At 45.7% G+C, this 22,580-nt stretch overlaps 1 protein-coding gene and 1 pseudogene across 2 annotated transcripts; one reads left to right on the top strand and one right to left on the bottom strand.

Annotated features, from left to right (window-relative positions):
• Positions 1 to 2,483: 2,483 nt before the first annotated feature.
• Positions 2,484 to 9,715, bottom strand: LOC308480918 (ly6/PLAUR domain-containing protein 2-like). Its single transcript, XM_081012912.1, has 3 exons — positions 9,419 to 9,715; positions 6,142 to 6,261; positions 2,484 to 3,908 (listed from the first exon to the last, which is right to left on the bottom strand). The coding sequence occupies exons 1-3, from the start codon at positions 9,468 to 9,470 to the stop codon at positions 3,697 to 3,699; spliced, it is 384 nt and encodes a 127-aa protein (XP_080869038.1). The 5' UTR covers positions 9,471 to 9,715; the 3' UTR covers positions 2,484 to 3,696.
• Positions 9,716 to 16,582: 6,867 nt separating this feature from the next.
• Positions 16,583 to 17,912, top strand: LOC308481061 (small nuclear ribonucleoprotein Sm D2 pseudogene; annotated as a pseudogene). Its single transcript, XR_013991428.1, has 2 exons — positions 16,583 to 17,040; positions 17,644 to 17,912. The product of XR_013991428.1 is annotated as a small nuclear ribonucleoprotein Sm D2 pseudogene (transcript).
• The last annotated feature ends 4,668 nt before the right edge of the window (positions 17,913 to 22,580 follow it).

Below are 22,580 nucleotides of genomic sequence, written 5' to 3'. Positions count from 1 at the left end.
ATGTTTGCTTGGTACATTTATATAAAATATATATAAATAAATGTTCATATCTATAAAAGACCTTAATTTTTTTATTTCACTGCATAAAGTTGGAAAGATCATTCTATTGTAAAGTTGGAAGGGACCCTGAGGGACAATTCAAATTGTGGGTGCTGACCTTTTCTGCTTAGACACTGAGGTCCAGCTCCGAAGGCCTTCTGGCAGTTCCCTCCCTGTGAGAAGCAAGGTTACAGGGAACCAAGCAGAGGGCCTTCTAGGTGGTGGCGCCCTCCCTGTGGAACGCCCCCCCCCAACAGATGTCAAGGAACTATCTGGCTTTTAGAAGAAATATGAAGGCAGCCCTATTTAGGGAAGTTTTAAAAATTATTATTAATATTCTGTTGGGAACCGCCCAGAGTGGCTGGGGAAACCCAGCCAGAAGGGCAGGGTATAAATAAATTATTATTATTATTATTATTATTATTATTATTATTGCAATACAATAATAAAATAATCTTTATTGTCATTGTCCCATACAGAACAACGAAACTGAAAAAATCTACATCAGACATTCAAAAACCAACAAGCCTGCTATCCCAGCTATCCCAGCCTGTTTAGCCCCCTAAAAACTCTGATACCCCATAATTAAATACAATATACTCCCATAGAGACTACCTAACACTGCGTTTAAAACCAAAATTGCATTTGGATAGAAACTGTTTCTCAGGCGGCTAGTCCTGGTCTTTATAACCCTGTAGCTTCTTCCATTATTATTATTATTATTATTATTATTATTATTATCATCATTATTATTTTTTGCCCAACACAGGAATTGAACCCACAACCCTGTGATTAAGAGTCTTATGCTCTACCAACTGATCTGTCCCAGGTCATCAGTTCTTCGGTGCAAAGCAGACAGTGGCATCTTGTCAGAGCTGAACAGCAGTTTACAGGCAACTAACCTATTGAATTAAAGAATTGTAAAAGGGACCCTAAAGGGTCATCCAGTCCAACCCGCTGCCATGATACCTTCTTTATCGCAGCTCTGGCTCACGTTAACCTTATGGAGATGCAACATAGGATTAAATAGAGTAAGTTCCCTTATACCAAGTCAAAGTATTGCTCCTTTTAACTCAGTATTGTCTGCACTGACTGGTAGCGGCTCTCCAGGATTACAGACAGCGGACATTCCCAGCGGATCTATTACAAAGGAAATCTCACCAACTATATACAGATATCTAATTTCAGGCTTTCTTGGTAATCCTGCTGTCTTGGACTTCATTCAAACCAAACATTGGCTTTCTCAACTGCCAGGAAGTACCTTAAGCATTTTTGTGGGAGATTAGCAGCCAAATCAGCATCTTAAAAAGCAGAGACATCGCCTTGCCGACCAAGGTCCATATAGTTCAAGCTCTGGTTTTCCCAGTAGTGATGTATGGAAGTGAGAGCTGGACCATAAAGAAGGCTGATCGCCGAAGAATGGATGCTTTTGAATTCTGGTGCTGGAGGAGACTCTTGAGAGTCCCATGGACTGCAAGAAGATCCAATCTCTCCATTCTGAAGGAAATCAGCCCTGAGTGCTCACTGGAAGGACAGATCCTGAAGCTGAGGCTCCAATACTTTGGCCACCTCATGAGGTTAGGGTAGGCAAACTAAGGCCCAGGGGCCGGATCCGGCCCAATCGCCTTCTCAATCCAGCCCGTGAACGGTCTGGTAATCAGCATGTTTTTACATGAGTAGAATGTGTGCTTTTATTTAAAATGCATCTCTGGGTTATTTGTGGGGCATAGTAATTCGTTCATTCCCCCCCCCAAAAAAAAATATATATAGTCCGCCCCCGACAAGGTCTGAGGGACAGTGGACTGGCCCCCTGCTGAAAAAGTTTGCTGACCCCTGGGATAGGCTCAGCAGGGAAAGCTCAGAGGGCAACAACTGAGCCATGGCAAAAGTGAAAACTGCGAAGGACATGACAAAACACGAAACTTAGATCGCCTATGGACTGTCAGTGTTTTGCACGATGGATCAAATCTCAGTCTGGGAATGAAGTTCTCTGCAATTAAAGTAGATGATTGTGTTCTGATGCAACAAATCCATCTATACGCCAGCCATCTTCAAATATCTCAAGGGCTGTCCCGTGGAAGATGGAGCAAGCTGGTTTTCTCCTGCTCTGGAGGGTAGGACTCGAACCCATGGCTTCAAGTGAAAGGAGATTCTGACTAAACATACGGAAAAGCTTTCTGACATCAAGAGCTGTTTGACAGCGGAACAGCCTCCCTTGGGAGACTGTGGACTCTCCTTCCTTGGAGGTTTCTAAACAGAGGTTGGATGGCCATGTGTCCTGGATGTTCTAGCTGAGATTGCCAGGGTTGGACTAGATGGCCCTCAGAGGTCCCTCTATTACAATTCTATTAAATTCTCTACAATTCTATCCAGTCCACTTTTACGTATAAAAAAAGATTTTGTAGTTAGGAAACTGATGAAATCACGCACAAAACAGTGTGGGATAATTTCCTGATCAATGGGAATTTTTTATTATTTATTCGGTTTACATCCTGCCCTACCTCCCGAAGGAGACATATAATCTATCTACACAAGTAAATCAGGATGGATTGCTCATTGTTGTATAAACTGCCTGCAAACAGATCGCGGTAGGCGTTCGACAAAAACGGGGGCATCGTGTAATTTCAGCATAAGCGTCGTGCAACAAGTTAGGATAAATGCTCGATAAAGAGGAGAGGGTTTCTGGAGGGGTACTTCATGCATAAAAAGAGAATCATGCAAAGCCCGTCCCCAATGTCTCTACATGCAACAGATCCATTTCGGACAGCCTCACATTGAGAAGGAAGATTTTAAGGGGATTTTAAGATGAGTTCTAGTGACTGCTCTCGGAATCCTGCCTGGCTATTGGGAGCCGTGATCAGGTGTCCATAAAGGCACATCTTTAAGACTAATTGTTCAGCCTCACTTCCGCTTGACCTGCATTTTTATTGCATTCTGTAGCGATTCCTTTCCCCAGGTCCGGGAGATTTTCTCGTTGCTCCACAGCGAAACTCCGATCCTCGGATGCACAGGAAATCCAAAGAAGGGTTTTGCTGCTAAAGGAGCTTCAGTGCAGTGGGCAAGATAGCGTTTTCACAAGGCACAGTCGTGGAACAATGAGAAAAGCTCTCGGACCCGGGGGGAATTAACTAGAAATCAATAGGATAAAAATACAAGTCATGTGAAAGTCTCGCTGCCTTTCCCTGGGGAAAACTGCTCTTTAGTCCTCAATCGGAAACAACAGCAATTTGGGTTTTCCGTGAATTGCTGTTTGTTCTGATTTAGAGCTAAAGAGCAGGTTTTCCCTGGGAAAGGAGTGGGACAAGGGCGAAACAGCTTGGAACTGTTTTCTAAACATGGGATGAGCCACGAAAGGCAGAATCAGAGACAATGAGCTGAGCAAAGGGCTGACTGGCACCCCCAAAATGCTGAAGCATCAGGTCTCTGATTCTCTTTCCGGCCAGGAGGAGCAGGCCAGCCAGCATTTTTCATAGCGCAAAGCATTTTCACCCCCCGTTTTCTTCACCTGATGAGAAGAGGAGTCTGCAATTGCAGGAGGAGAGAGAGGTACACAGCCCGACTGAGATAGCGAAGCCAAGTGGGCCTTGATCAAGGAGTTGTTGTCGTTTGCACACACACATACACACACCCCAAGATCTTCTGCCTTTGCCATCTGAATCACAGTCCAGGCCGGAGGAGGATGAAGATGGAAGCAGCTGAGGTCCCCACCGTGATGTAGCTGATCTGCACGCTGGCTGCCCCATCGTGGTTGCAGAGATCCGTGTTGCAGCAGGTCACCGGGCGAGTCAAGCCAATCCCATCCACATCGGACGGAATGCACCTCGAAGAACAAGACCGCGTGACGGTTGAATCGCCCTGGAATGGGTACACTGCAAATGCAAGTGGCAAGACAGATCAGTCCCTGTCGTCCACCCCTCTCCGAAATCCACCATGGCGCAGCAGGTACACAGTCCTCTATGCCTCCCCTGTGCAGTTGTGAATTTTTGCACAACTGGGAAGTCGAGGCTGTGGATACCCTGCCAATGGGGTAAGGGAACAAGGGGGTTCAGAATCTCCAAATCATGCATTGCAGGGGATTGGGGCCCTTCCAACTCTGCAGTGGTAGGATTGTCTGGGGGAAGACCTGGAGCGCTAACCCAACTCTTGCAGAGATAAGAAAGCACTTATTCAGATAGTGCACCAGAGAGGAGGTGGTTTGGAGGCTGGGTGTGGTGCTGTGGGTAAAACCTCAGCGCCTAGGACTTGCCGATCGCATGGTCGGCGGTTCAAATCCCCGCGGCGGGGTGCGCTCCCGTCGTTCGGTCCCAGTGCCTGCCAACCTAGCAGTTCGAAAGCACCCCCGGGTGCAAGTAGATAAATAGGGACCGCTTTATAGCGGGAAGGTAAACGGCGTTCCGTGTGCTGCGCTGGCTCGCCAGATGCAGCTTCGTCACGCTGGCCACGTGACCCGGAAGTGTCTGCGGACAGCGCTGGCCTATAGAGTGAGATGAGTGCACAACCCTAGCGTCTGGCAAGACTGGCCCGAACGGGCAGGGGTACCTTTACCTTTTTACCTTTTATGAGAAGCCCACCTGAGCACAGCAGCAACGCAGACCCCCACCCTCATTCCTCACAGCTGGTAATACTGGCTCCAATAGTCAAGGTAGGCCTTTGTGGCTAGTAGCTATTGATAAAATGCACCAGACAGATAATTCCCTGTCTATTGACAGGGAAGGACATGGTGGATCTAGAATCTTCTGGAACCTGTTTTTTGTTTCATAATTATTAACAGCAACGAGAGGTACGCGACTGTTGCATCACAGCCCCCGGAGCGTTTTTCACATCTAGACCATTTATATAAGAAGAAAACTGCTGGATCTTGCCAAGATCTGCACCCGCCCCCCAGTCCAGCACAGCTGAATGTTGGAAGATTCAGGGCAGATAACAGACAGTCCTTCTGCACACAGCACAAACTATGGAACTCATTCCAACAGTAGGCAGTGATGGTCACCAATCTAGATGGCTTTAAAAAAAGGATTCGGCAAATTCATGGAGGTTAAGGTAAAGGTAAAGGACCCCTGGACGGTTAAGTCCAGTCAAAGGCGACTATGGGGTTGTGGCGCTCATCTCGCTTTCAGGCCAAGGGAGCCGGCGTTTGTCCACAGACAGCTTTCCGGGTCATGTGGCCAGCGTGACGAAACTGCTTCTGGAGCAATGGAACACCATGACGGAAACCAGAGCGCATGGAAAGACTGTTTACCTTCCCGTCGCAGTGGTACCTATTTATCTACTTGTACTGGTGCGCTTTTGAACTGCTAGGTTGGCAGAAGCTGGGGCAGAGCAACGGGAGCTCACTCCGTCACGGGGATTCGAACCGCCAACCTTCCGATCGGCAAGCCCAAGAGGCTCAGTGGTTTAGACCACAGCGCCAACTGCATCATGGAGGAGAAGGTTGTTGATGACTACTAACCATGATGCCAATGTCCTGCCTTCACAGCTGGAGGCAGCAATGATTCTGAATACCCCTTGCTGGGAACTGCAGGAAGGTAGATTACTCATGTATGGCTCAGGGCCCTCGTATTTACAGGACCGCCTCTCCTGGTCTGCCCTGCAGAGGACCTTAAGGTCCACGAATAATCATAGTTTAGAGGTCCCAGGCCCTAAGGAAGTCAGATTATCCTCCACCAGGGCCTTCTCAGTGATGGCTCTGACCTGGTGGAATGCTTTGTCCCACGAGACCAGGGCCCTTTAGGATTTAACCTCCTTCCGTCGGTCCTGTAAGACAGAGCTATTCCGCCTCAATTTGAATTTAGCCTGATCTTTTATTCCCCTTCCTTCCCCCCCTCCCCTTTTTATGAAGATTACCCGCTCTGGGATCCCACAGCTAATTCTCCCCTGGTCTCCTCGCTGGCCCAAATAGGACTAATTTAGCCAGCTAGCCCTGATGATCATCTGATGTTTATTGGATCAGACTCTTCTTATGTTTCTAGCCAAATGCCAACATGAGAACTCCACAAACAGGACTTGAGTTCAACCACGCTCTCCTGTTTGGGGATCCCAGCCCAGGTGTTCAGAGGCAGGCTCTCTCAGAGAGTGGAAGGAGAACGCAGCCAAGTCTCTCACCTTCTTCACGCGAGTACATGGTAGTCTTGCACATGGTCTCATTCTGCAAGCAGTTGTCCACCTTCATGCATTTTACAGCCGTTATCGGCTCCGGGCAAGAATAACACCGCAAAGCCTGGGCTGTAGGGGAAAGGGTGACAGAAAAATCTTTACTAACACGAGTTGCCCGCAGGTCTACTTTCTTGCTCAACGCTCAAACCTGTTTCCAATTTTGAAAAGCTGAGAGCCAGCTTAGAGGTCCCTTTAATTGTGCGGTTTTCTTCTATTTAAAGATAAGCCTCTGGGAAGGGGATGCATGAGAACCAAGGTAAGACAAGGTAAAGGACCCCTGAACGGTTAAGTCCAGTCAAAGGCGACTATGGGGTTGCGGCGCTCATCTCGCTTTCAGGCCAAGGGAGCCGGCGTTTGTCCACAGACAGCTTTCCGGGTCATGTGGCCAACAGGACTAAACCACTTCTGGTGCAATGGGACGCCGTGACGGAAACCAGAGTGCATGGAAACATCTTTTACCTTCCTGCCGAAGCGGTACCTATTTATCTACTTGCACTGGCGTGCTTTGGAACTGCTAGGTTGGCAGGAACTGGGACAGAGCAACAGGAGCTCACCCCGTCGCAGGGATTCGAACCGCCAACCTTCTGATCGGCAAGCCCAAGAGGCTTGGTGGTTTAGACCACAGGACCACAGAGCATGAGGAGAAGATATTTAGCTCTTCCCTCTCCAGCCACGTTTCCAAGGAAGACTCCCAACTTCCACTTCTACCTGTGCTGTGTTTAGCCTTAGGGGAGGAAATTCCCATTGGAGCAGAAGTGAATGCCCATTTCAGGATATTAGGCAAAGAAGACATGGCAGTCAACGTAGGATGTTACCCTTTCCAAAAGACAAAATGAAAGACAAGAAGAAACGCTGGGTTTGGGGGTGTTACCAAAAAGAAAGAAAAAACCCTCCAAAGCTTACAAATTTATGTGCATTTTCAGCACTTCAACTCCTAACTTCATAGGAACATACGAACCTGCCTTACACAGTCAGGTTAGTGATGGTATATCTAGTTCTGTATCATCAACAGGCCAGGAAAGGGGAACCTGCGGCTCTCTACCAGATTTGTGGGACTACAACTCCCATCATCCCTTGCTGGCCAGGCCTGATGGGAGCGTTCGCTACATAGCTGTCAACTGTCCCTTATTTGGCGGGAAACTCCCTTATCCCACAGCCGTGTCCCGCTGCTGTCCCTTATTGATGATGTGCCGATCAAATCAGCCGCATTGCCTGCGGACTTGCCTTTGCTCAGCGCTTCCCAGCGGAGAGGTGACGGTGGTTTTCCTTGCTGCATCCCCTTTGCCGGGTTGCTGCGCTGTGGGAACCACCGCTTGAGGCTTCATTTGGCTGCTGGCTGGGCTTTCTGCCCTTGGGTCGGAGGGGCTCAGAAGTTGAACATACCTGTACTGGGAAAACCCCTTATTTTGGCTGCTGATCCCTTATTTTCGAGGCTGCTGTCCCCTTATTTTCAAATCTGTAAGTTGACAGCTCTGGTTTGCTAATGAAATGCACATTTTATGCACACATGTTGCGTAAGATACTCTTTTTGTGCATGCTTTTTGAGCACTGTACATACACTGCAAAATCCAGAGAAATGCGTAACTAGACTGCAAGTTTCATTCTTGTCTACAAGCACATTTCAGAGCATTGGACTTGGACCAAATCAATCCCTCCCCTGTTCTGAACACCAAGACCCCGTAAGGTGGAGACAGATGAAACTTAACTTCACCGGGGTCGGGTATGGTTTGGATATTGTTAAAAACAAACTTTCTTTTGCATTCCGTAGCATCTAAAGGTAATTGCGGAGAGATCAGGTGTTTCTTGGCTGCCTTAGTGAGGATTTCCAGCTGGCCAACTCTGTCCACGGCACCTGTGCAACCCAATGGTTCCTTGTAGATTTACGTAACAGCTGACACCCAGCAGAAAATCTGTGTGCCAAGCTCTGAATCAGATCCTTAGAGCTGCTTAGTTTGTGGTTTGTGTGGACAGGATTTTATTACTCTGCTGGTTTTAATTGTTCCGTAAGCTTCCTTGCACACTGGATGAATCGGAGACTCCTAAGAACGTCAAAGGAAAAGGCTACCCAAATCTCACACAAAATGCAGCATAAAACAACTTAACTCAGTGCTAAGCGGGAGGGGGAACTTGCATTTCAGTTCACATTTACAGACCCTCCTATTGCCCCTATTTTCCAGGGACAGTCCCGGATTCACAGAGTTTCTGATTTGAGGCAAAAATTAAAAGAAAGGGCTGTATCTGAGTGGTAATGAGAGCATCTTCCTCAAATACAGAAGGGTCCCACGTTCAAAATAACCAATAGTCTGCTCTGCCTACTAAAACAATCTCAGCAGCGTAGATGCAATCTCCGTTCAGAGCAGCAGCAGAGAGATATTGTCTTGCCTCTATGAAAACACTAAGGGATCTGCAGGGCTAGATCAAGACATTTTGCTGCCAGAGGTGAACCAGGAAAGGCTTTCCTCCTCTTAGACAGGGTTCCCATATTCCAAAAAGTGAATATCCAGACGCAAAAGTTGTTGTTGTTGTTGTTGTTGCCCAAAGTTGTTGAGCTTTTTTTGTTTTTTGCAAACTCTCAATCAAAAGCCATTGAAGTTTTTGACCTATTTTTAAGAAAATTCACCAAAATCTACACTTCTGACATTCCCCTAACCTAGAAATAATACCTCGGGTTAAGAACTTTGCTTCAGGATGAGAACAGAAATCGTGCAGCGGTGGCGCAGGGGCAGCAGCAGGAGGCCCCATTAGCTAAAGTGGTGCTTCAGGTTAAGAACAGTTTCAGGTTAAGAACAGACCTCCAGAACGAATTAAGTTCTTAACCCGGGGTACCACTGTATAGGATCGGTCTGCAAACCCTATTTAACTTAATGGGACTCTAAACCAATAAACAACAAAGTTCCAAGGGAATGTAGACTGACTCTTCTTCCAAGGAGAGCCCACTGCCTTGTGAGGGAGTCCGTTCCGCAACTCTTACCCTCAGAAAACTCTTCCTGGTGTTTAGTCTGAGTCTCCTTTCCTACGATTCGAAGCCATTAGTTCAGGTCCTGCCCTCCAGAACAAGAGAAAACAAGCTTTCTCCATCTTCCATGGGACAGCCCTTCAGATATTTGAAGATGGCTCTCTTAACACCTCTCAGTCTCCTCTTCTCCAGGGCTAAACATCCCTCAATTTAACTCTCAGCCAACTGAAACATCAAAAAATGGATCTGCGTAAATAAAAGGCGCCTTACCAAACTCAGCACACCAAAGAGTAGCCAGCAATGCAGTAAGAAACACCTTCATCCTGCTTCTTGAGCAATGCCTCACTATCTCAGCATTCCAGTTTTGCCGGTCGACAGCCCGGACAAAGGTAGAATTTTGATTCTCTGCCTTTTACTCTCTCGGCAATGGTGGGTTGTTGTTGTTTTTCCCCCAACCTATCATGTCCCTCCTCTCTGAAATAATATTGTGCCGAAAAAAACAAGTTCCCTTTCAGTCTGGAGAGGATTAAGCTACCTGAAACCAAAAGCAAACACACCTGCCTGCTTTATTCTGCCCCCACATCTGCTAGGAATCTGCGACCTAACCCCTCAGGGGTCTCTCTGAATTTCTGCTCCGCCTTGGGGCTTTGGTTTCTTTGCCTTTCGGTGATCCACACAGACATTTGTTTTATGCTTTGATCATCCCCCCCCCCCCCCCATTTTGCTTTATTAATTTTAAGAAGAAAATAAGGGAATTTGGGGATATAATATACAACGAACTCTCTTTTGTAAAAAACTGGAGCATCACTGCCTCCCATTGTGGAGAAAGAAGATATTGTTGTAGATTGGGGGACTTCTCCCCAAACCCTAGAAATTAATAAATGGTAGGATTTTGACTAGCTGGGATATGGATGAATATACAACCTGCAGAACTGTGCTAAACAAGGAATCCCTGGGCTGGCTTCTGCAAACCAGCTAATCTTTTTTTGTTTCGTTTTTAAAAATCATTTTTATTGATTTTCCCATAAAAACAGTCAATTAACATATCCAAAGCATAATCCAATTAAAAATAATAAACTAAAATTTTAAAAAATGACCAATTATAGTCCAAATTGTAATTATTAATTTTTCCAGGCTCCCCAGTCTGGACCTTTCAAGCATATCTCCAAATCTTCATTCCTGCCTCTTCTCATTGTTTTCATATTATCCGCTTTCTGATCTTAATGCTTTAAAGTTCTCCGTCCCTGGCTCTACTATTCTCAATAATGGCAGAAATCGTATATCCTTTTGTCCGTCAAATGCAGTTTTATTTGTGTATATATATTTTTTCAACTGTCTATTTGCCAGCGCAGCTTTCCCTGACTCCATTCCAATCTTCCATTCCAGGCTGTTGTCCAAGCTTTTCGTTTGAGATTTAATGACATAGTAGCTCCCACATTGTTAAGTTATTAGTGTAAATTGTTAAGCATACTGTTTGCAATAATGCAATGTAAATGAGCTGTATTCCACAGATATAAGTCATTTGGCGATCGTTCAGCCTCTCAGAGACCACACAATCCCCCCCTCTGGGCCCTAGAGGGCGGGCTGCTAGACATCCATTCAGCCTTCTCTCTCGCTCATAATGAAAAACTTCTGCAAACAGCTGCACTATATGTTGTCCCAAATTGTTATCTCCAGTCATTACAAAGTCAGCCAGCAAATATTCCCTGCTTCTCTCGAAAAGGGAGGAATTCTCATTTTTCCGTGCTGCGTCATATTAACAAGTGCCATCTTTGTTTCTTCTATCTTTATCAAGTTTTTCAAGTCTAAGTAAAGCTGCGCAGTTGAATGCTTAATTATAAATAAAAGTCCATCTGTACTCTTTTTTTTAAAAAAAAAATAAGTTTCTTAATGAGGTTTGGCATTGAAAACCAATTGTAGATGTTAAGAAGAGAAAAACGACATACCAAACACCTCCGTAATCCACACGCCACGATAAGAATCTCTTTGAAATCCGAGCTTAAACACCAGGAACTGTACAGTTTTGCAGGTTTTTGCTTAGTCTTCTTCGGTCCTGGCTATGTCTGTTTATTGTCCAAATCCAATCATTTTATCAAACAGATATTTCTGGCTATGAGAGTGACATCAGAGAGTGCCAGCCGTGCCATGCTCTGGGACCCAGTGTCCTGCCACTTGCACCTTGATGCAAGCTGACAATCTCGGACAATCTGCGGGTCTGCGAGACAGTCTTCCCCCACCCTGGGGAGTCTGCCAGGCCTAATTACCCCCATATCAGCCCTGAATTACCGGCATGGCTGGGATCCAATATTATGGGAGTCAGCCATTTCCCACCGCCAGAAACAGGAAGCCCCACCAGCTAATCTGTTGGTTGATGGGCCATCCAAGAGGAATCCTTTGGCCTGGGGAGACAGAGGTTTCCAAGGTGAGGGGGTGTTTCTTTGAAGTGACAGGAAAATAGTTTTTAGCAAGGTGTTCTGGGAAGGAGGAGGAGAAAGAGAGACTAAGATCCATCTTGGGCAGGCTGGCTGAAGGCTGGCTGGGAGATTTGCCTTTGACCCCAAGGACCGCACAAGCCCTTCTCAAAATGACCTGCTGTAAGATCTGGACTCCCTCTGTGCAGACTGAAGGTGTAAATAGGGGAATAAATGATATTTCTTAAAGCCACAACGTCTCTGCCACATCTTCAGTTCTCCAAAAGAACACAGGACCTGGGTGAGCGCCTGGAACTCCCTTGAATATTGCAGAGTGTGAGGATGGCACCCAATTTTGTAAAAATATCCATGGGGTTAGTTGATGGTCTGACTCAGCCTGCGGCAGTTTCCTACGCACCTAAAATTCTTACTGGTTTCTTTGAGAGGTTTTCGTGAGCATCCTCAGCACTGCAAAAGCAAACACCAAGCACTCGCTTTCCCTTTTTGATGTTTCTCGTGAAAAAGTGACTTTGTTTTAAATAGCCCTCGGTGGTCCAACTCACTTCCAGTTGCCCTCATTTGTGTTCAGTCGTCGTCATGTAGCCAAATCGGATTAAATATGTGTGGCAGGGAGCCACACCATCAACTCAGGTATTTGAAATTCCACTACCTGCCTTTGAAGAAGGAATGGACACTACTAGGGTTGAAAAGTCAAGAGCATCCCAGATTCTGAGATTTCAGGGCTGAAACCTGAGAACTAAGGATGCCCCAGGCAACGGAGGTTAATTGGGAAAGGGGAGCGGTGGAGGGCAGATTTCAGAGTGCCTATACTATAATTTGTCCATGGAGTTTTCTTGGCAGGGATACTGGAGTGGCTTGCCGGTTCCTCCTCCAGGTGGATCACGTTTGGTCAAAACTCTCTACTATGACCTGTTCATCTTGGGTGCCCTGCTCGGCATAGTTCATAGCTTCTCTGAGTTCGTCAAGCCCCTTCGCCATGGCAAGGCAGTGGAAGACAGAAGTGCCTGGCGTTCTCTGGTCCATGGGGTCACGAAGAGTCAGACATGACTAAACAACAACAACATACTGTAATTTGCTGCTGGTTCTTCCTGGAATGATAATTCATATGTGGTGGGGTTGCAAGGAAATAAAGAAGTTTTGGGGAATATTACATGAGGAACTTAAGAAAATGCTTTAAAAACCCTTGATAAAAAATCCCGAAGCTTATCTGTTAGGATTGGTGGGCAAAGACATACCACATATGAAAAAAAATCCAATCTTTTTATATGCAACAATAGCTGCCAGGGTAGTGATTGCTACTAAATGGAAATCTCAGGACATACCAACAAAGGAAGAGTGGATTTGTAAATTAAGTGAGTATATAGAATTGGCTGGACTGCAAGAAGATCAAACCTATCCATTCTTAAGGAAATCAGCCCTGAGTGCTCACTGGAAGGACAGATCCTGAAGCTGAGGCTCCAAGACTTTGGCCACCTCATGAGAAGAGAAGACTCCCTGGAAAAGACCCTGATGTTGGGAAAGATGGAGGGCACAAGGAGAAGAGGACGACAGCGGACAAGGTGATTGGATAGTGTTCTTGAAGCTACCAGCATGAGTTTGACCAAACTGCAGGAGGCAGTGGAAGACAGGAGTGCCTGGCGTGCTCTGGTCCAGGGGGTCACGAAGAGTCGGACACGACTAAACAACTAAACAACAACAACATAGAATTGGCAAAATTAACTTCAATTATAAGATATCAATCAAATCAAAAGTTAAGAATGGAGTGGAAGTATTTCGAAGATTATATGTAAAAATATTGTTCTAAAAATGACATGTTAACAGGCTTAGAATAAAAAATGTAAGCAATAACAAAACAAAGAAAGAAAGAAAGAAAAACCAGAATTTAACAAAAATGATTTATTATAGAATGCAAGGGAATAAAGGTAGAAAGAAATATACAGAAGTCAAATTGCTGTAGAGGGTGGGTGATGGGTTTTGTATTTAAGTGTATAGTTGTAGTTTAGATATTATATTTTATGTGAGGGAATCATTGGGAATTTTGGTTATTATGTATATACGTTAAGTTTCAATAAAGATATTTGAATATATATATATATATATATATATATATATATATATATAATTTTCTGCTGGTTCTTGCCAAACTAAAACTTGCAAGCTATATGCACAATCTTCTTGTTAACTGTTTTTATTGTTAAAGGCTGTCTCGCTCACCTGGATATTTAACCCTCCACTTGCCAGGAGGGAGCAAGGCAAAGATGGAGGCTTCAGTTCTTGACACTAGGCAATAATTTGATGCCAGCTCCTACCTGTCTGAAGCTTGAAAGCTTCAGGCACTGTCTTCTTATTTTTTTAAAAAAAAATAAAGAAATACAATGTGTTCTCTTCTACCTGGGGATTCAAGCCCTCCCGCTGCTACCTGGGGGCATCAGTTCGGCCCTAGAGGGGAGGTCTGGCAACCCTACTCTTTCAGGGTTGAAAAATGTTTCCTTCTCTGGCTGAGTCAGCCTAAATCTCCTGTGCCTTTACTGAGAATTTTCAGAGATTTGGCCTTTCTTGTTCTGCAACTGGCAGAGGGCAGCTTTTGGCTGCACCGTGATCATGGTTTCATAACATTTAGCCTAAGGCTTTTATCCTGTGTACCCACGGTTTGGGAATAGCGCCTTGCAGTGTAAAGCTGCTTTGCTGCATCTCATGCCCAGTGATAGCTTCCTGGAATCCTGTTAGTGGATACGAGGAATCATTTTTACTGAGGTGGTACGGAAAGATCAGAGCGGATCAGTGGCTTCCCAGTGCAAACAGAGCTTCAAATTTTGCAGAGGGATTTATTGATCCCTGGTTTATTTATTGAGATTTGATGCAAAGCTTTGTGCCATACACTTTGGCTGTTTTCGTTGCTCTTTCTATCGAAATTGTTCTTTATTTGTTTTTTATTATTATTCATTTACTTAAATACTTATATTTTTGTGATACAGTGGCATAGATCAAAGTGGTTTACAACAGGATCAGATAAAATAAACTGCAGCAGTTCTGTAACTAAGAAGGTCATGCAATTCAAGAGGAACGTTACAACCTGGGGCTAGCATTATAACCAGAGAAATTTACGCAGTAATCCACAAGTCCATTCATAAGCACCAAGCCCGCCACCTCATAGACAATGTGGAATATCACAGAGAATCATAGAATTGCAGAGTTGGAAGGGACCCCAAGGGTCATCTAGTCCAACCCCCTGCAATGCAGGAATCATAACTGAAGCATCCCTGGCAGATGGTCATCCAACCTCTCTTTGAAAACCTCCAATGAAGGAGAGTCCACCACCTTCCAAGATTTCCAAGATTGTTCGTTCCACTGCCATCAAAGAGCTCTTGCTGTCAGAAAGTTCTTCCTAATGTTGAGTTGGAATCTCCTTTCTTAGGATTTGAATCTGTTGTTTCAGGTCCTACCCTCTGGTACAGAAGAAGAAGAAGAAGAAGAAGAAGAAGAAGAAGAAGAAGAAGAAGAAGAAGAAGAAAAGTGCTCCATCTTCCATGTGACAGCCCTTCAGAGATTTGAAAATGGCTATCACGTCGCCTGGCTAAGCTGTCAGTGTTTGAAAAAGAAAAGGTTCTGACCTCCTTTTTACTCCTTTGCCTAGTCCTCAGACCTTAGTTGGCACAAAAGAGTCTTTTTGAAAGTGTATTTTTGCAGAGTATTGCTGCTTTTATTCTTAAAAAGTCTTCTTCTCCACGACCGACAGCTTTTACACACACCAAACACAACCAGCTTTCTACCATCCAACCAACCCACACCCAACACTAACATTGACCACTCCATATATACAGGTACAATTTGGTGAAAGGTTGCATGAGTGATTGTAGGCCGCTGACTCATGCTGACTTATGGTAGTTCTTTTAGCATTACAGAAACAGTGGCCAATTTTTAGCCGTGACATAAGCATCCCCAATTCCCTCAACCATTCCTCATCAGGCTTGGTTTCCAGTCCCTTGACCATCTTGGTCACCTTCCCTGTGTGGGATGTGATACATAAGTAGCAGTCAAGTACAACATTCCTTGTTTTCCTAGAGTGGACATGCGGGGGAATATTTGGTCCAGCCAATCAAAAACTTCCTGTTTCCTCCTGGCTGGGATATACTTCCTTTGCATGTGACTAGAGGTGGGCGTGACCTTACCTGTCCAGGTAACAAAAGCACGAGGCATGTAGCTCCCTCTCTCTCTCTTTGACTTCCTCCATCATTGGAACAGCTTTTTAGCTAGAGATGCTCTGTTGGCTTCTAACAGAGGACACTGAGATTATCTCCATATGGGATAGATCCACATTTATATACTTTGTAACTAAGTCTGCCTTCAGGGATCCAAATGTGAACTGAATGTGAGTAAACTTCTTTTATATACTTTAAACAAGATTGTGGCGTGTTTATTCTTTTAAGAGGGATAAAAGGGAACTTACCAGGAACCTAATAGTTAGAGATTTACACAAGCCTGCAACCAGTTATTCGCTGGGGAATGTGAAACTCTTCTAAGAAAAGGCACTTGCTAGTACAAGTTAGGAAGGATATTAATAAACAATATATCCTCTCCTGCCTCCCTGAACATTCCCACACCTTGCACGACTTCCAGCTTGTCAATATTTTTCTTAGACTGTGATGTCCACAAAACTCCAGGTGAGGTCTGACCAAGGCAGAATAGAGTAGTGCGATGAGTTCCCTTGACCTGGACACGGTACTTCTGTTGATGCAGGCTAGAATAGCATTCACTTTTTTTGTTGCTGCATCACTCTGCTGACTCCTGTTCAGTTTGTGGTCTGCTAAGACCCATAGATCCTTTTCACCTGTGCTACTAGTAAGCCAGTGTGAGGACCTCTTTGATTTGGGCTTTGCTTTCTTGCAATGAAAATCCAGATATTAGTCCAAGACACCATCTAGGATACGGTCCGTGTCAACTGTTCTGAACACGAAGGGCCGGCTGGGCAGGTTTGGAAATGCCCCGGAAGCGGAAGCCTGGGAAGGCGCTCACATTTGCAAACCCGCGACGGAGCAGTTCGCCGCATGAGTCGACGGCTAGGAAGATGAGAAGGGCCCAGCCCTGAGCCTCTTAAAGAAGCCCAAGAGTGAGATGACCCCAGAGGAGCTGCAGAAGAGGGAGGAGGAAGAGTTCAACATGGGGCCCCTTTCTGTTCTCACCCAGTCCGTAAAAAACAATACTCAGGTGCTAATCAACTGTCGAAACAACAAGAAACTGCTTGGCCGGGTCAAAGCCTTTGACAGGCACTGCAACATGGTGTTGGAAAACGTTAAGGAGATGTGGACAGAGGTGCCCAAGAGTGGGAAAGGCAAGAAGAAATCGAAACCTGTCAACAAGGACCGCTACATCTCCAAGATGTTCCTGCGTGGAGATTCAGTCATTGTGGTGCTGAGGAACCCCCTAATCGCTGGCAAATAATAGGCTGTCAGCAGCATAGCTGTCAAGTGTCCCTTATTTGAAGGGACAGTCCCTTATTCCAGCGCCATGTCCTGCTGCTGTCCCTTATTGATGGATGTCCCTTAAATGATGTCCCTTAAATTTCAAAGGAAGCAGCTCCTCTCCCTCCCTCCCTACCAGCCAGGGAGGAGGGAGGCTCCAACTGTGTTGCTTGGCTGTGTTGCTCACCCAATAAGAAGTCTAAGAACGACTGGGGGGTGGAGCTTGCATGCCTTGTGTGTGGCCAGTTAATGCAAGCTGAGGGGGTTTTTGAATGCTGGACGCCATTTTGTTGTACGTGCTGCTGCAAACTTTGCAGTGCAAAGCCAGGCCGGGGAGCCATCTTAAGTTGAGGCTGCATAGGCCATGTGGTGCATGTGATTCAGATTCTATTCAGTTGAACCTCTGGTTACAAAGTTGGTTGGACAGTGTTCTCGAAGCTACCAGCATGAGTTTGACCAGACTGCAGGAGGACAGGAAGACTGGAGTGCCTGGAACAGGTGAGGCTGCAGGTCCCTTATTTTGGCTGCTGGTACCTTATTTTCAAGGCTGCTGGTCCCTTATTTTCAAATCTGTAAGTTGACAGCTATGGTCAGAAGGCTGTAGGTACTCGAGAGCCTAGTCCAGCAAAGAGCTGTCTTCTAGGTAACCACCAAGAGGCCGTTATGGTGCGCTGATGGCTTTAGCCAATAGCATCTTCTTATCATTTACAAGTATTTTTGACCTACGACTGCTCACTACCCCGATGAAGGAAAGTGCAAGGCTTCTTGCTATTCATAGAGCTGGCTGATGAATTTTCCAATCCCCAGTCACCTGATTATATTCATATATGTTGCCTGATGACCTTTTCTTTTGTAATAAACATTTTGTTAAAATCCTCAAAAAAACCAAAACTGTTCTGAACACACCTTTCCACAGAGATGGAAGGCAAATTCGCCTGCAGAGAGCTTTAGAAGGCCCACGAAAACAGCATCTCTGCTGTCATTTTCTTTTACCAACAGTGTGAACTGACATGTGCGGTCAGGGTATTTTTCTCATATTGAATTGCCCAGAACAATACGATAATGGTAAGACTTGGGCGGTTTCATGCAACTTACCTGAAACTGGCTGAACGGTGAATTCCTTCTTCTTTCTTCCCCTTTGCATGACTGCTGTTCTTTTCCTCTTCTGATTGACAGGAGCTTTACTCCTCTCGCTTGTGATTAAATACAATAAGCAAGGTGGAGACACCTGGGCAAAAAATGAACAATTCCCAGAGTTCCCTGTGAAGATGGATTGATTGTAGAACCACTCTGGGAATGGTGCTTCCTTGAAGGGAATGGAAGTCCCCTAAGGACTCTGAACACCCTGAACAAACTACAGCTCCCAGAATTCTTTGGGGGAAGCCATGACAGTTTAAAGTGGTGTCGTGGTCAGGGCCGGATTGGGGTTTGATGAGATCCTAAGCTATTGAAGCTAATGGGACCCTTTATATGTCCAGCTGTCCTTTGTCAACAACAAATTGCCACTTTTTTGTGTTGAATATATGCTATATGGTAATTTATGGACCTAAAACGTATTTAAAGTCATTTGCACATGCAGAATGTAGGCACCCTATATATAGAAATGAGCAAACCAGTGGTATTTTAGGGAGCAAGCTAGCAGGCGGGGCCCATTACTTATATCCTATATCCTTGTGCAAATTAATTGAAACAAAGCGTATTTTCTCTCTTACTCGTCATCCTGTGCTCAAAACAAACACGAAAAGTCAGTTGATCATTATGGTGTTGGAAGCCTGCAGCCAATAGGAGTGATGCGCTCGCCACAATATATTGAGGTTCTACGAAAGAGAGTTATTCTAGAGCTGGAAAAGAGGTGTCCTGATGGTACTGGGATATTGCAGCAGGATCTAGCCCCCTGTCACACATCGGAAGTGGTGAAGGAATTCATGACAGAGCAGCAAATGCAGGTACTTGATTGGCCAGGGAATTCCCCGGACGTAAATCCCAATGAGAATTTGTGGACTATATGCAAAAGTCGCCTCCGTGCTGCAGACTGTACGACTATGGAGAAGCTCATTCAGGCGCTGATTCAAGTGTGGTACAGGGATCCGAAAATCAACAGTGACTGTTCGAAACCACAGTGGTACCTCGGGTTACATACGCTTCAGGTTACAGACTCCGCTAACCCAGAAATAGTACCTCGGGTTAATAACTTTGCTTCAGGATGAGAGCAGAAATTGTGCTCTGGCGGCGCGGCAGCAGCAGGAGGCCCCATTAGCTAAAGTGGTGCTTCAGGTTAAGAACAGTTTCAGGTTAAGAACGGACCTCCAGAAGGAATTAAGTACTTAACCCGAGGTACCACTGTGTTAATCCAGAATGCGGCAGCTAGACTGGTGACTGGGAGCGGCCGCCGGGACCGCATAACACTGGTCCTGAGAGATCTGCATTGGCTCCCAGGGGATTCTAGAGCAGCCTTTGTCCCTTTATAAATAACCTCTCCAAAGGAGAACTTGATCATTCAGAGACAGCTGGAGCAACGACAATGAAGAAGGCGTCTTATCTTCTCTCCTTGTTGGGTGCGGTGATCGTCTGCACACAGATAGGGAAGCTCCTCTCTTGCCCTCCTCCCTGACCGAAGCATGAAAGCAGAATGCCGCTTTGGGAAACTGCTGCTTTAATAGAATGTCCCTGGCTGTTTTTGCAGGGAAATTAAGGCTGCTGGTTTCCATTCCAAAGTTGGGGGGAGAGAGTTGGTTTGCTTTGCATTTTATGGAGAGCCTAGTGCCTGAATGGCGTAACTGTGAAGGACCAGGTGCGCAGCCTGGGAGTCATTTTGGACTCACAGCTGTCCATGGAGACACAGGTCAATCCTGTGTCCAGGGCAGCTGTCTACCAGCTCCACCTGGTACGCAGGCTGAGACCCTCCCTGCCCGTGGACTGTCTCGCCAGAGTGGTGCATGCTCTAGTTATCTCCCGCTTGGACTACTGCAATGCGCTCTATGTGGGGCTACCTTTGAAGGTGACCCAGAAACTACAACTAATCCAGAATGCATCAGCTAGACTGGTGACTGGGAGCGGCTGCCGAGACCGCATAACACCTGTCTTGAAAGACCTAGATTGGCTCCCAGTACGTTTCTGAGCACAATTCAAAGTGTTGGTGCTGACCTTTAAAGCCCTAAACAGCCTCAGTCCTGTATACCTGAAGGAGTGTCTCCACCCCACCATCCAGCTCAGACACTGAGATCCAGCACTGAGGGCCTTCTGGCAGTTCCCTCATTGCGAGAAGTGAGGTTACAGGGAACCAGGCAGAGGGCCTTCTCGGTAGTGGCGCCCGCCCTGTGGAATGCCCTCCCTTCAGATGTGAAGGAAATAAGTAGCTATCTTATCTTTAAAAGACATCTGAAGGCAGCCCTATTTAGGGAAGTTTTTAATATTTAATGCTGTATTGTTTTTAACACTCCATTGGAAGCCGCCCAGAGTGGCTGGGGAAACTCAGCCAGATGGGCGGGGTATAAATTATTATTATTATTATTATTATTATTATTATTATTATTATTATTTCCGTAGCCGCAAGACCACTCAGAAATCAGAACTGGGAAGAAGCAAAAAGAAGCCCCTCAGATATATGGGACAAAAAGCTTTTATTAGCAGTTTCTGAAAAACTCACACATCATTTAAAAGTACAAAAAGGCGACGCTGGCTCTAGAACAGTTTGCTGCTGTTTGGTGGCCATTCATTTCCCGAATGTCCAGTGATCCCCACAAAGCTCAGGTACTGAGCCATGTAACTTTTGCTTGGGGATGTTTGTCATTTATCTCTCTTTTCTTCTGAATAACGATTAAAATCTCCCCGGAAAGGGTTCAGTCTTTTCATTACTCTTTTCTCTTTTGGCATGAGCTATCAGACGTGATGTGATGGCCACAAGCTGACCCAAGCCTCCAAACTGTCCCAGAAGTCCAGCTTTTGGTACATCAGTCTGCCACTGGTGGTACTAGACTTTACTCCCTGAAACAGAGTGTCCAGAACGCAACACAGCAAAAAAATATATATATATATAAGGTACAGGGCCTTTTTGGTGGTGGGATTACTCTGTGCGCCTTGGCTAAAACTGGCCGCCGAGATAGACGACTTGCTTTCTGGGCAGGGGCTTCGCCTTAGTTCTCAGTTCCTGGTCAAATCAAAGCTCTGATGACAACCAGCACCACCAGCATAAGCATGCCAAACCTTACATTCGCTGTGCCGTTGCACCTGTCCTCTTGACAGCAGGTGAAAGTAAACAGCGACGGCCAACTAACCTTGGCGATCAAGCAAGTGTTGGAGCAGCGTTGCTCCACAGCATAGCCGGTGGAAGAGGTTGTTTCTAAAAGGGAGAGGATGGGAAAGGGCCATGGTTAAAGGTAAAGGTAAAGGGACCCCTGACCATTAGGTCCAGTCGCGGACGACCCTGGGGTTGCGGTGCTCATCTCACTTTATTGGCCGAGGGAGCCGGCGTACAGCTTCTGGGTCATGTGGCCAGCATGACTAAGCCGCTTCTGGCGAACCAGAGCAGCGCACGGAAACACCGTTTACCTTCCCGCCAGAGCAATACCTATTTATCTACTTGCATTGGGATGCTCTCGAACTGATAGGTTGGCAGGAGCAGGGACCGAGCAAGGGGAGCTTACCCCGTCACGGGGATTCAAACCGCCGACCTTCTGATCGGCAAGTCCTAGGCTCTGTGGTTTAACCCACAGAAAGCTATAATTTTATTGTTTCATTGACTTTCGAGAAAAAGCAAGCAAAAGGCAACATAATAATGCATAACCTGGAGAAAGTGGAGAGAGACAGTTTTTCTCTCACACTCCTAACCCTTGAATTCATGGGCATCCAGGGAAAATGAATGCTGAAAAACTAAGGACCAAAGAAATAACGTACGTCTTGATGCATCCATAGTTAAACTATGGAACTCACTTCCCCATGAAGCACTGATGGCTACCAACTTGGATGGCTTTGAAAAAGAATTAGACAAATTCATGGAGGAGAGGGCTACTGATGGCTACTAGGCGCAATGGCTACACTCAGCCTCCCCATACTTACCAGTGTAACGCGTGCAGAAGCGATCTGTTTGAGAACAGTTCACAACAGTGTCACAACCAGAATATTTCGTTTCATTGCAGGTATAACATTCCAGGGAAGAAGCTGCAAGGAAGAAGCAACTTTTTAAAATAAAATAAAACACACACCATAAAAATGGGGGAGAAATCTGTCTTCGCTAGGACTTTCAAATGAAACAGGCTAAGTACTGGAACTACCTACCGTATTTTTCGCTCCATAAGGCGCACTTTTTTCTTCCTAGAAAGTAAGGGGAAATGTCTGTGCGTCTTATGGAGCGAATGCCTCCTTTCTTTTAGTAAATGTTTTGTGCCACTGGGGAAGTGGTAATTCTGTATTGATTTGTTTTGGATGTTGTATGCGATGCCAATAAAGGTTTTACGATACAATACGATGTCCATGGCTACAGCCTGCACCAAAAAAAATCACATATCCACTGTTTCCTGGGGCTGCAATGGTGCAAAAATATGA

The sequence above is a fragment of the Podarcis pityusensis genome, assembly GCF_964106645.2.
Source record: "Podarcis pityusensis genome assembly, chromosome: 7".
Taxonomy (NCBI): domain Eukaryota; kingdom Metazoa; phylum Chordata; class Lepidosauria; order Squamata; family Lacertidae; genus Podarcis; species Podarcis pityusensis.
This window is presented reverse-complemented; position numbering and strand designations above follow the sequence as displayed.

Excerpts from the sequence above, each read along its gene's own strand:
- LOC308480918 (XM_081012912.1), bottom strand. The coding sequence starts at position 9,470 with ATGAAGGTGTTTCTTACTGCATTGCTGGCTACTCTTTGGTGTGCTGAG. Across the intron at positions 6,262-9,418 it reads TCTTTGGTGTGCTGAGTTTG|CCCAGGCTTTGCGGTGTTAT; the intron begins GTAAGGCGCCTT and ends TTTCCCCTACAG. Across the intron at positions 3,909-6,141 it reads CATGTACTCGCGTGAAGAAG|TGTACCCATTCCAGGGCGAT; the intron begins GTGAGAGACTTG and ends TTGCATTTGCAG.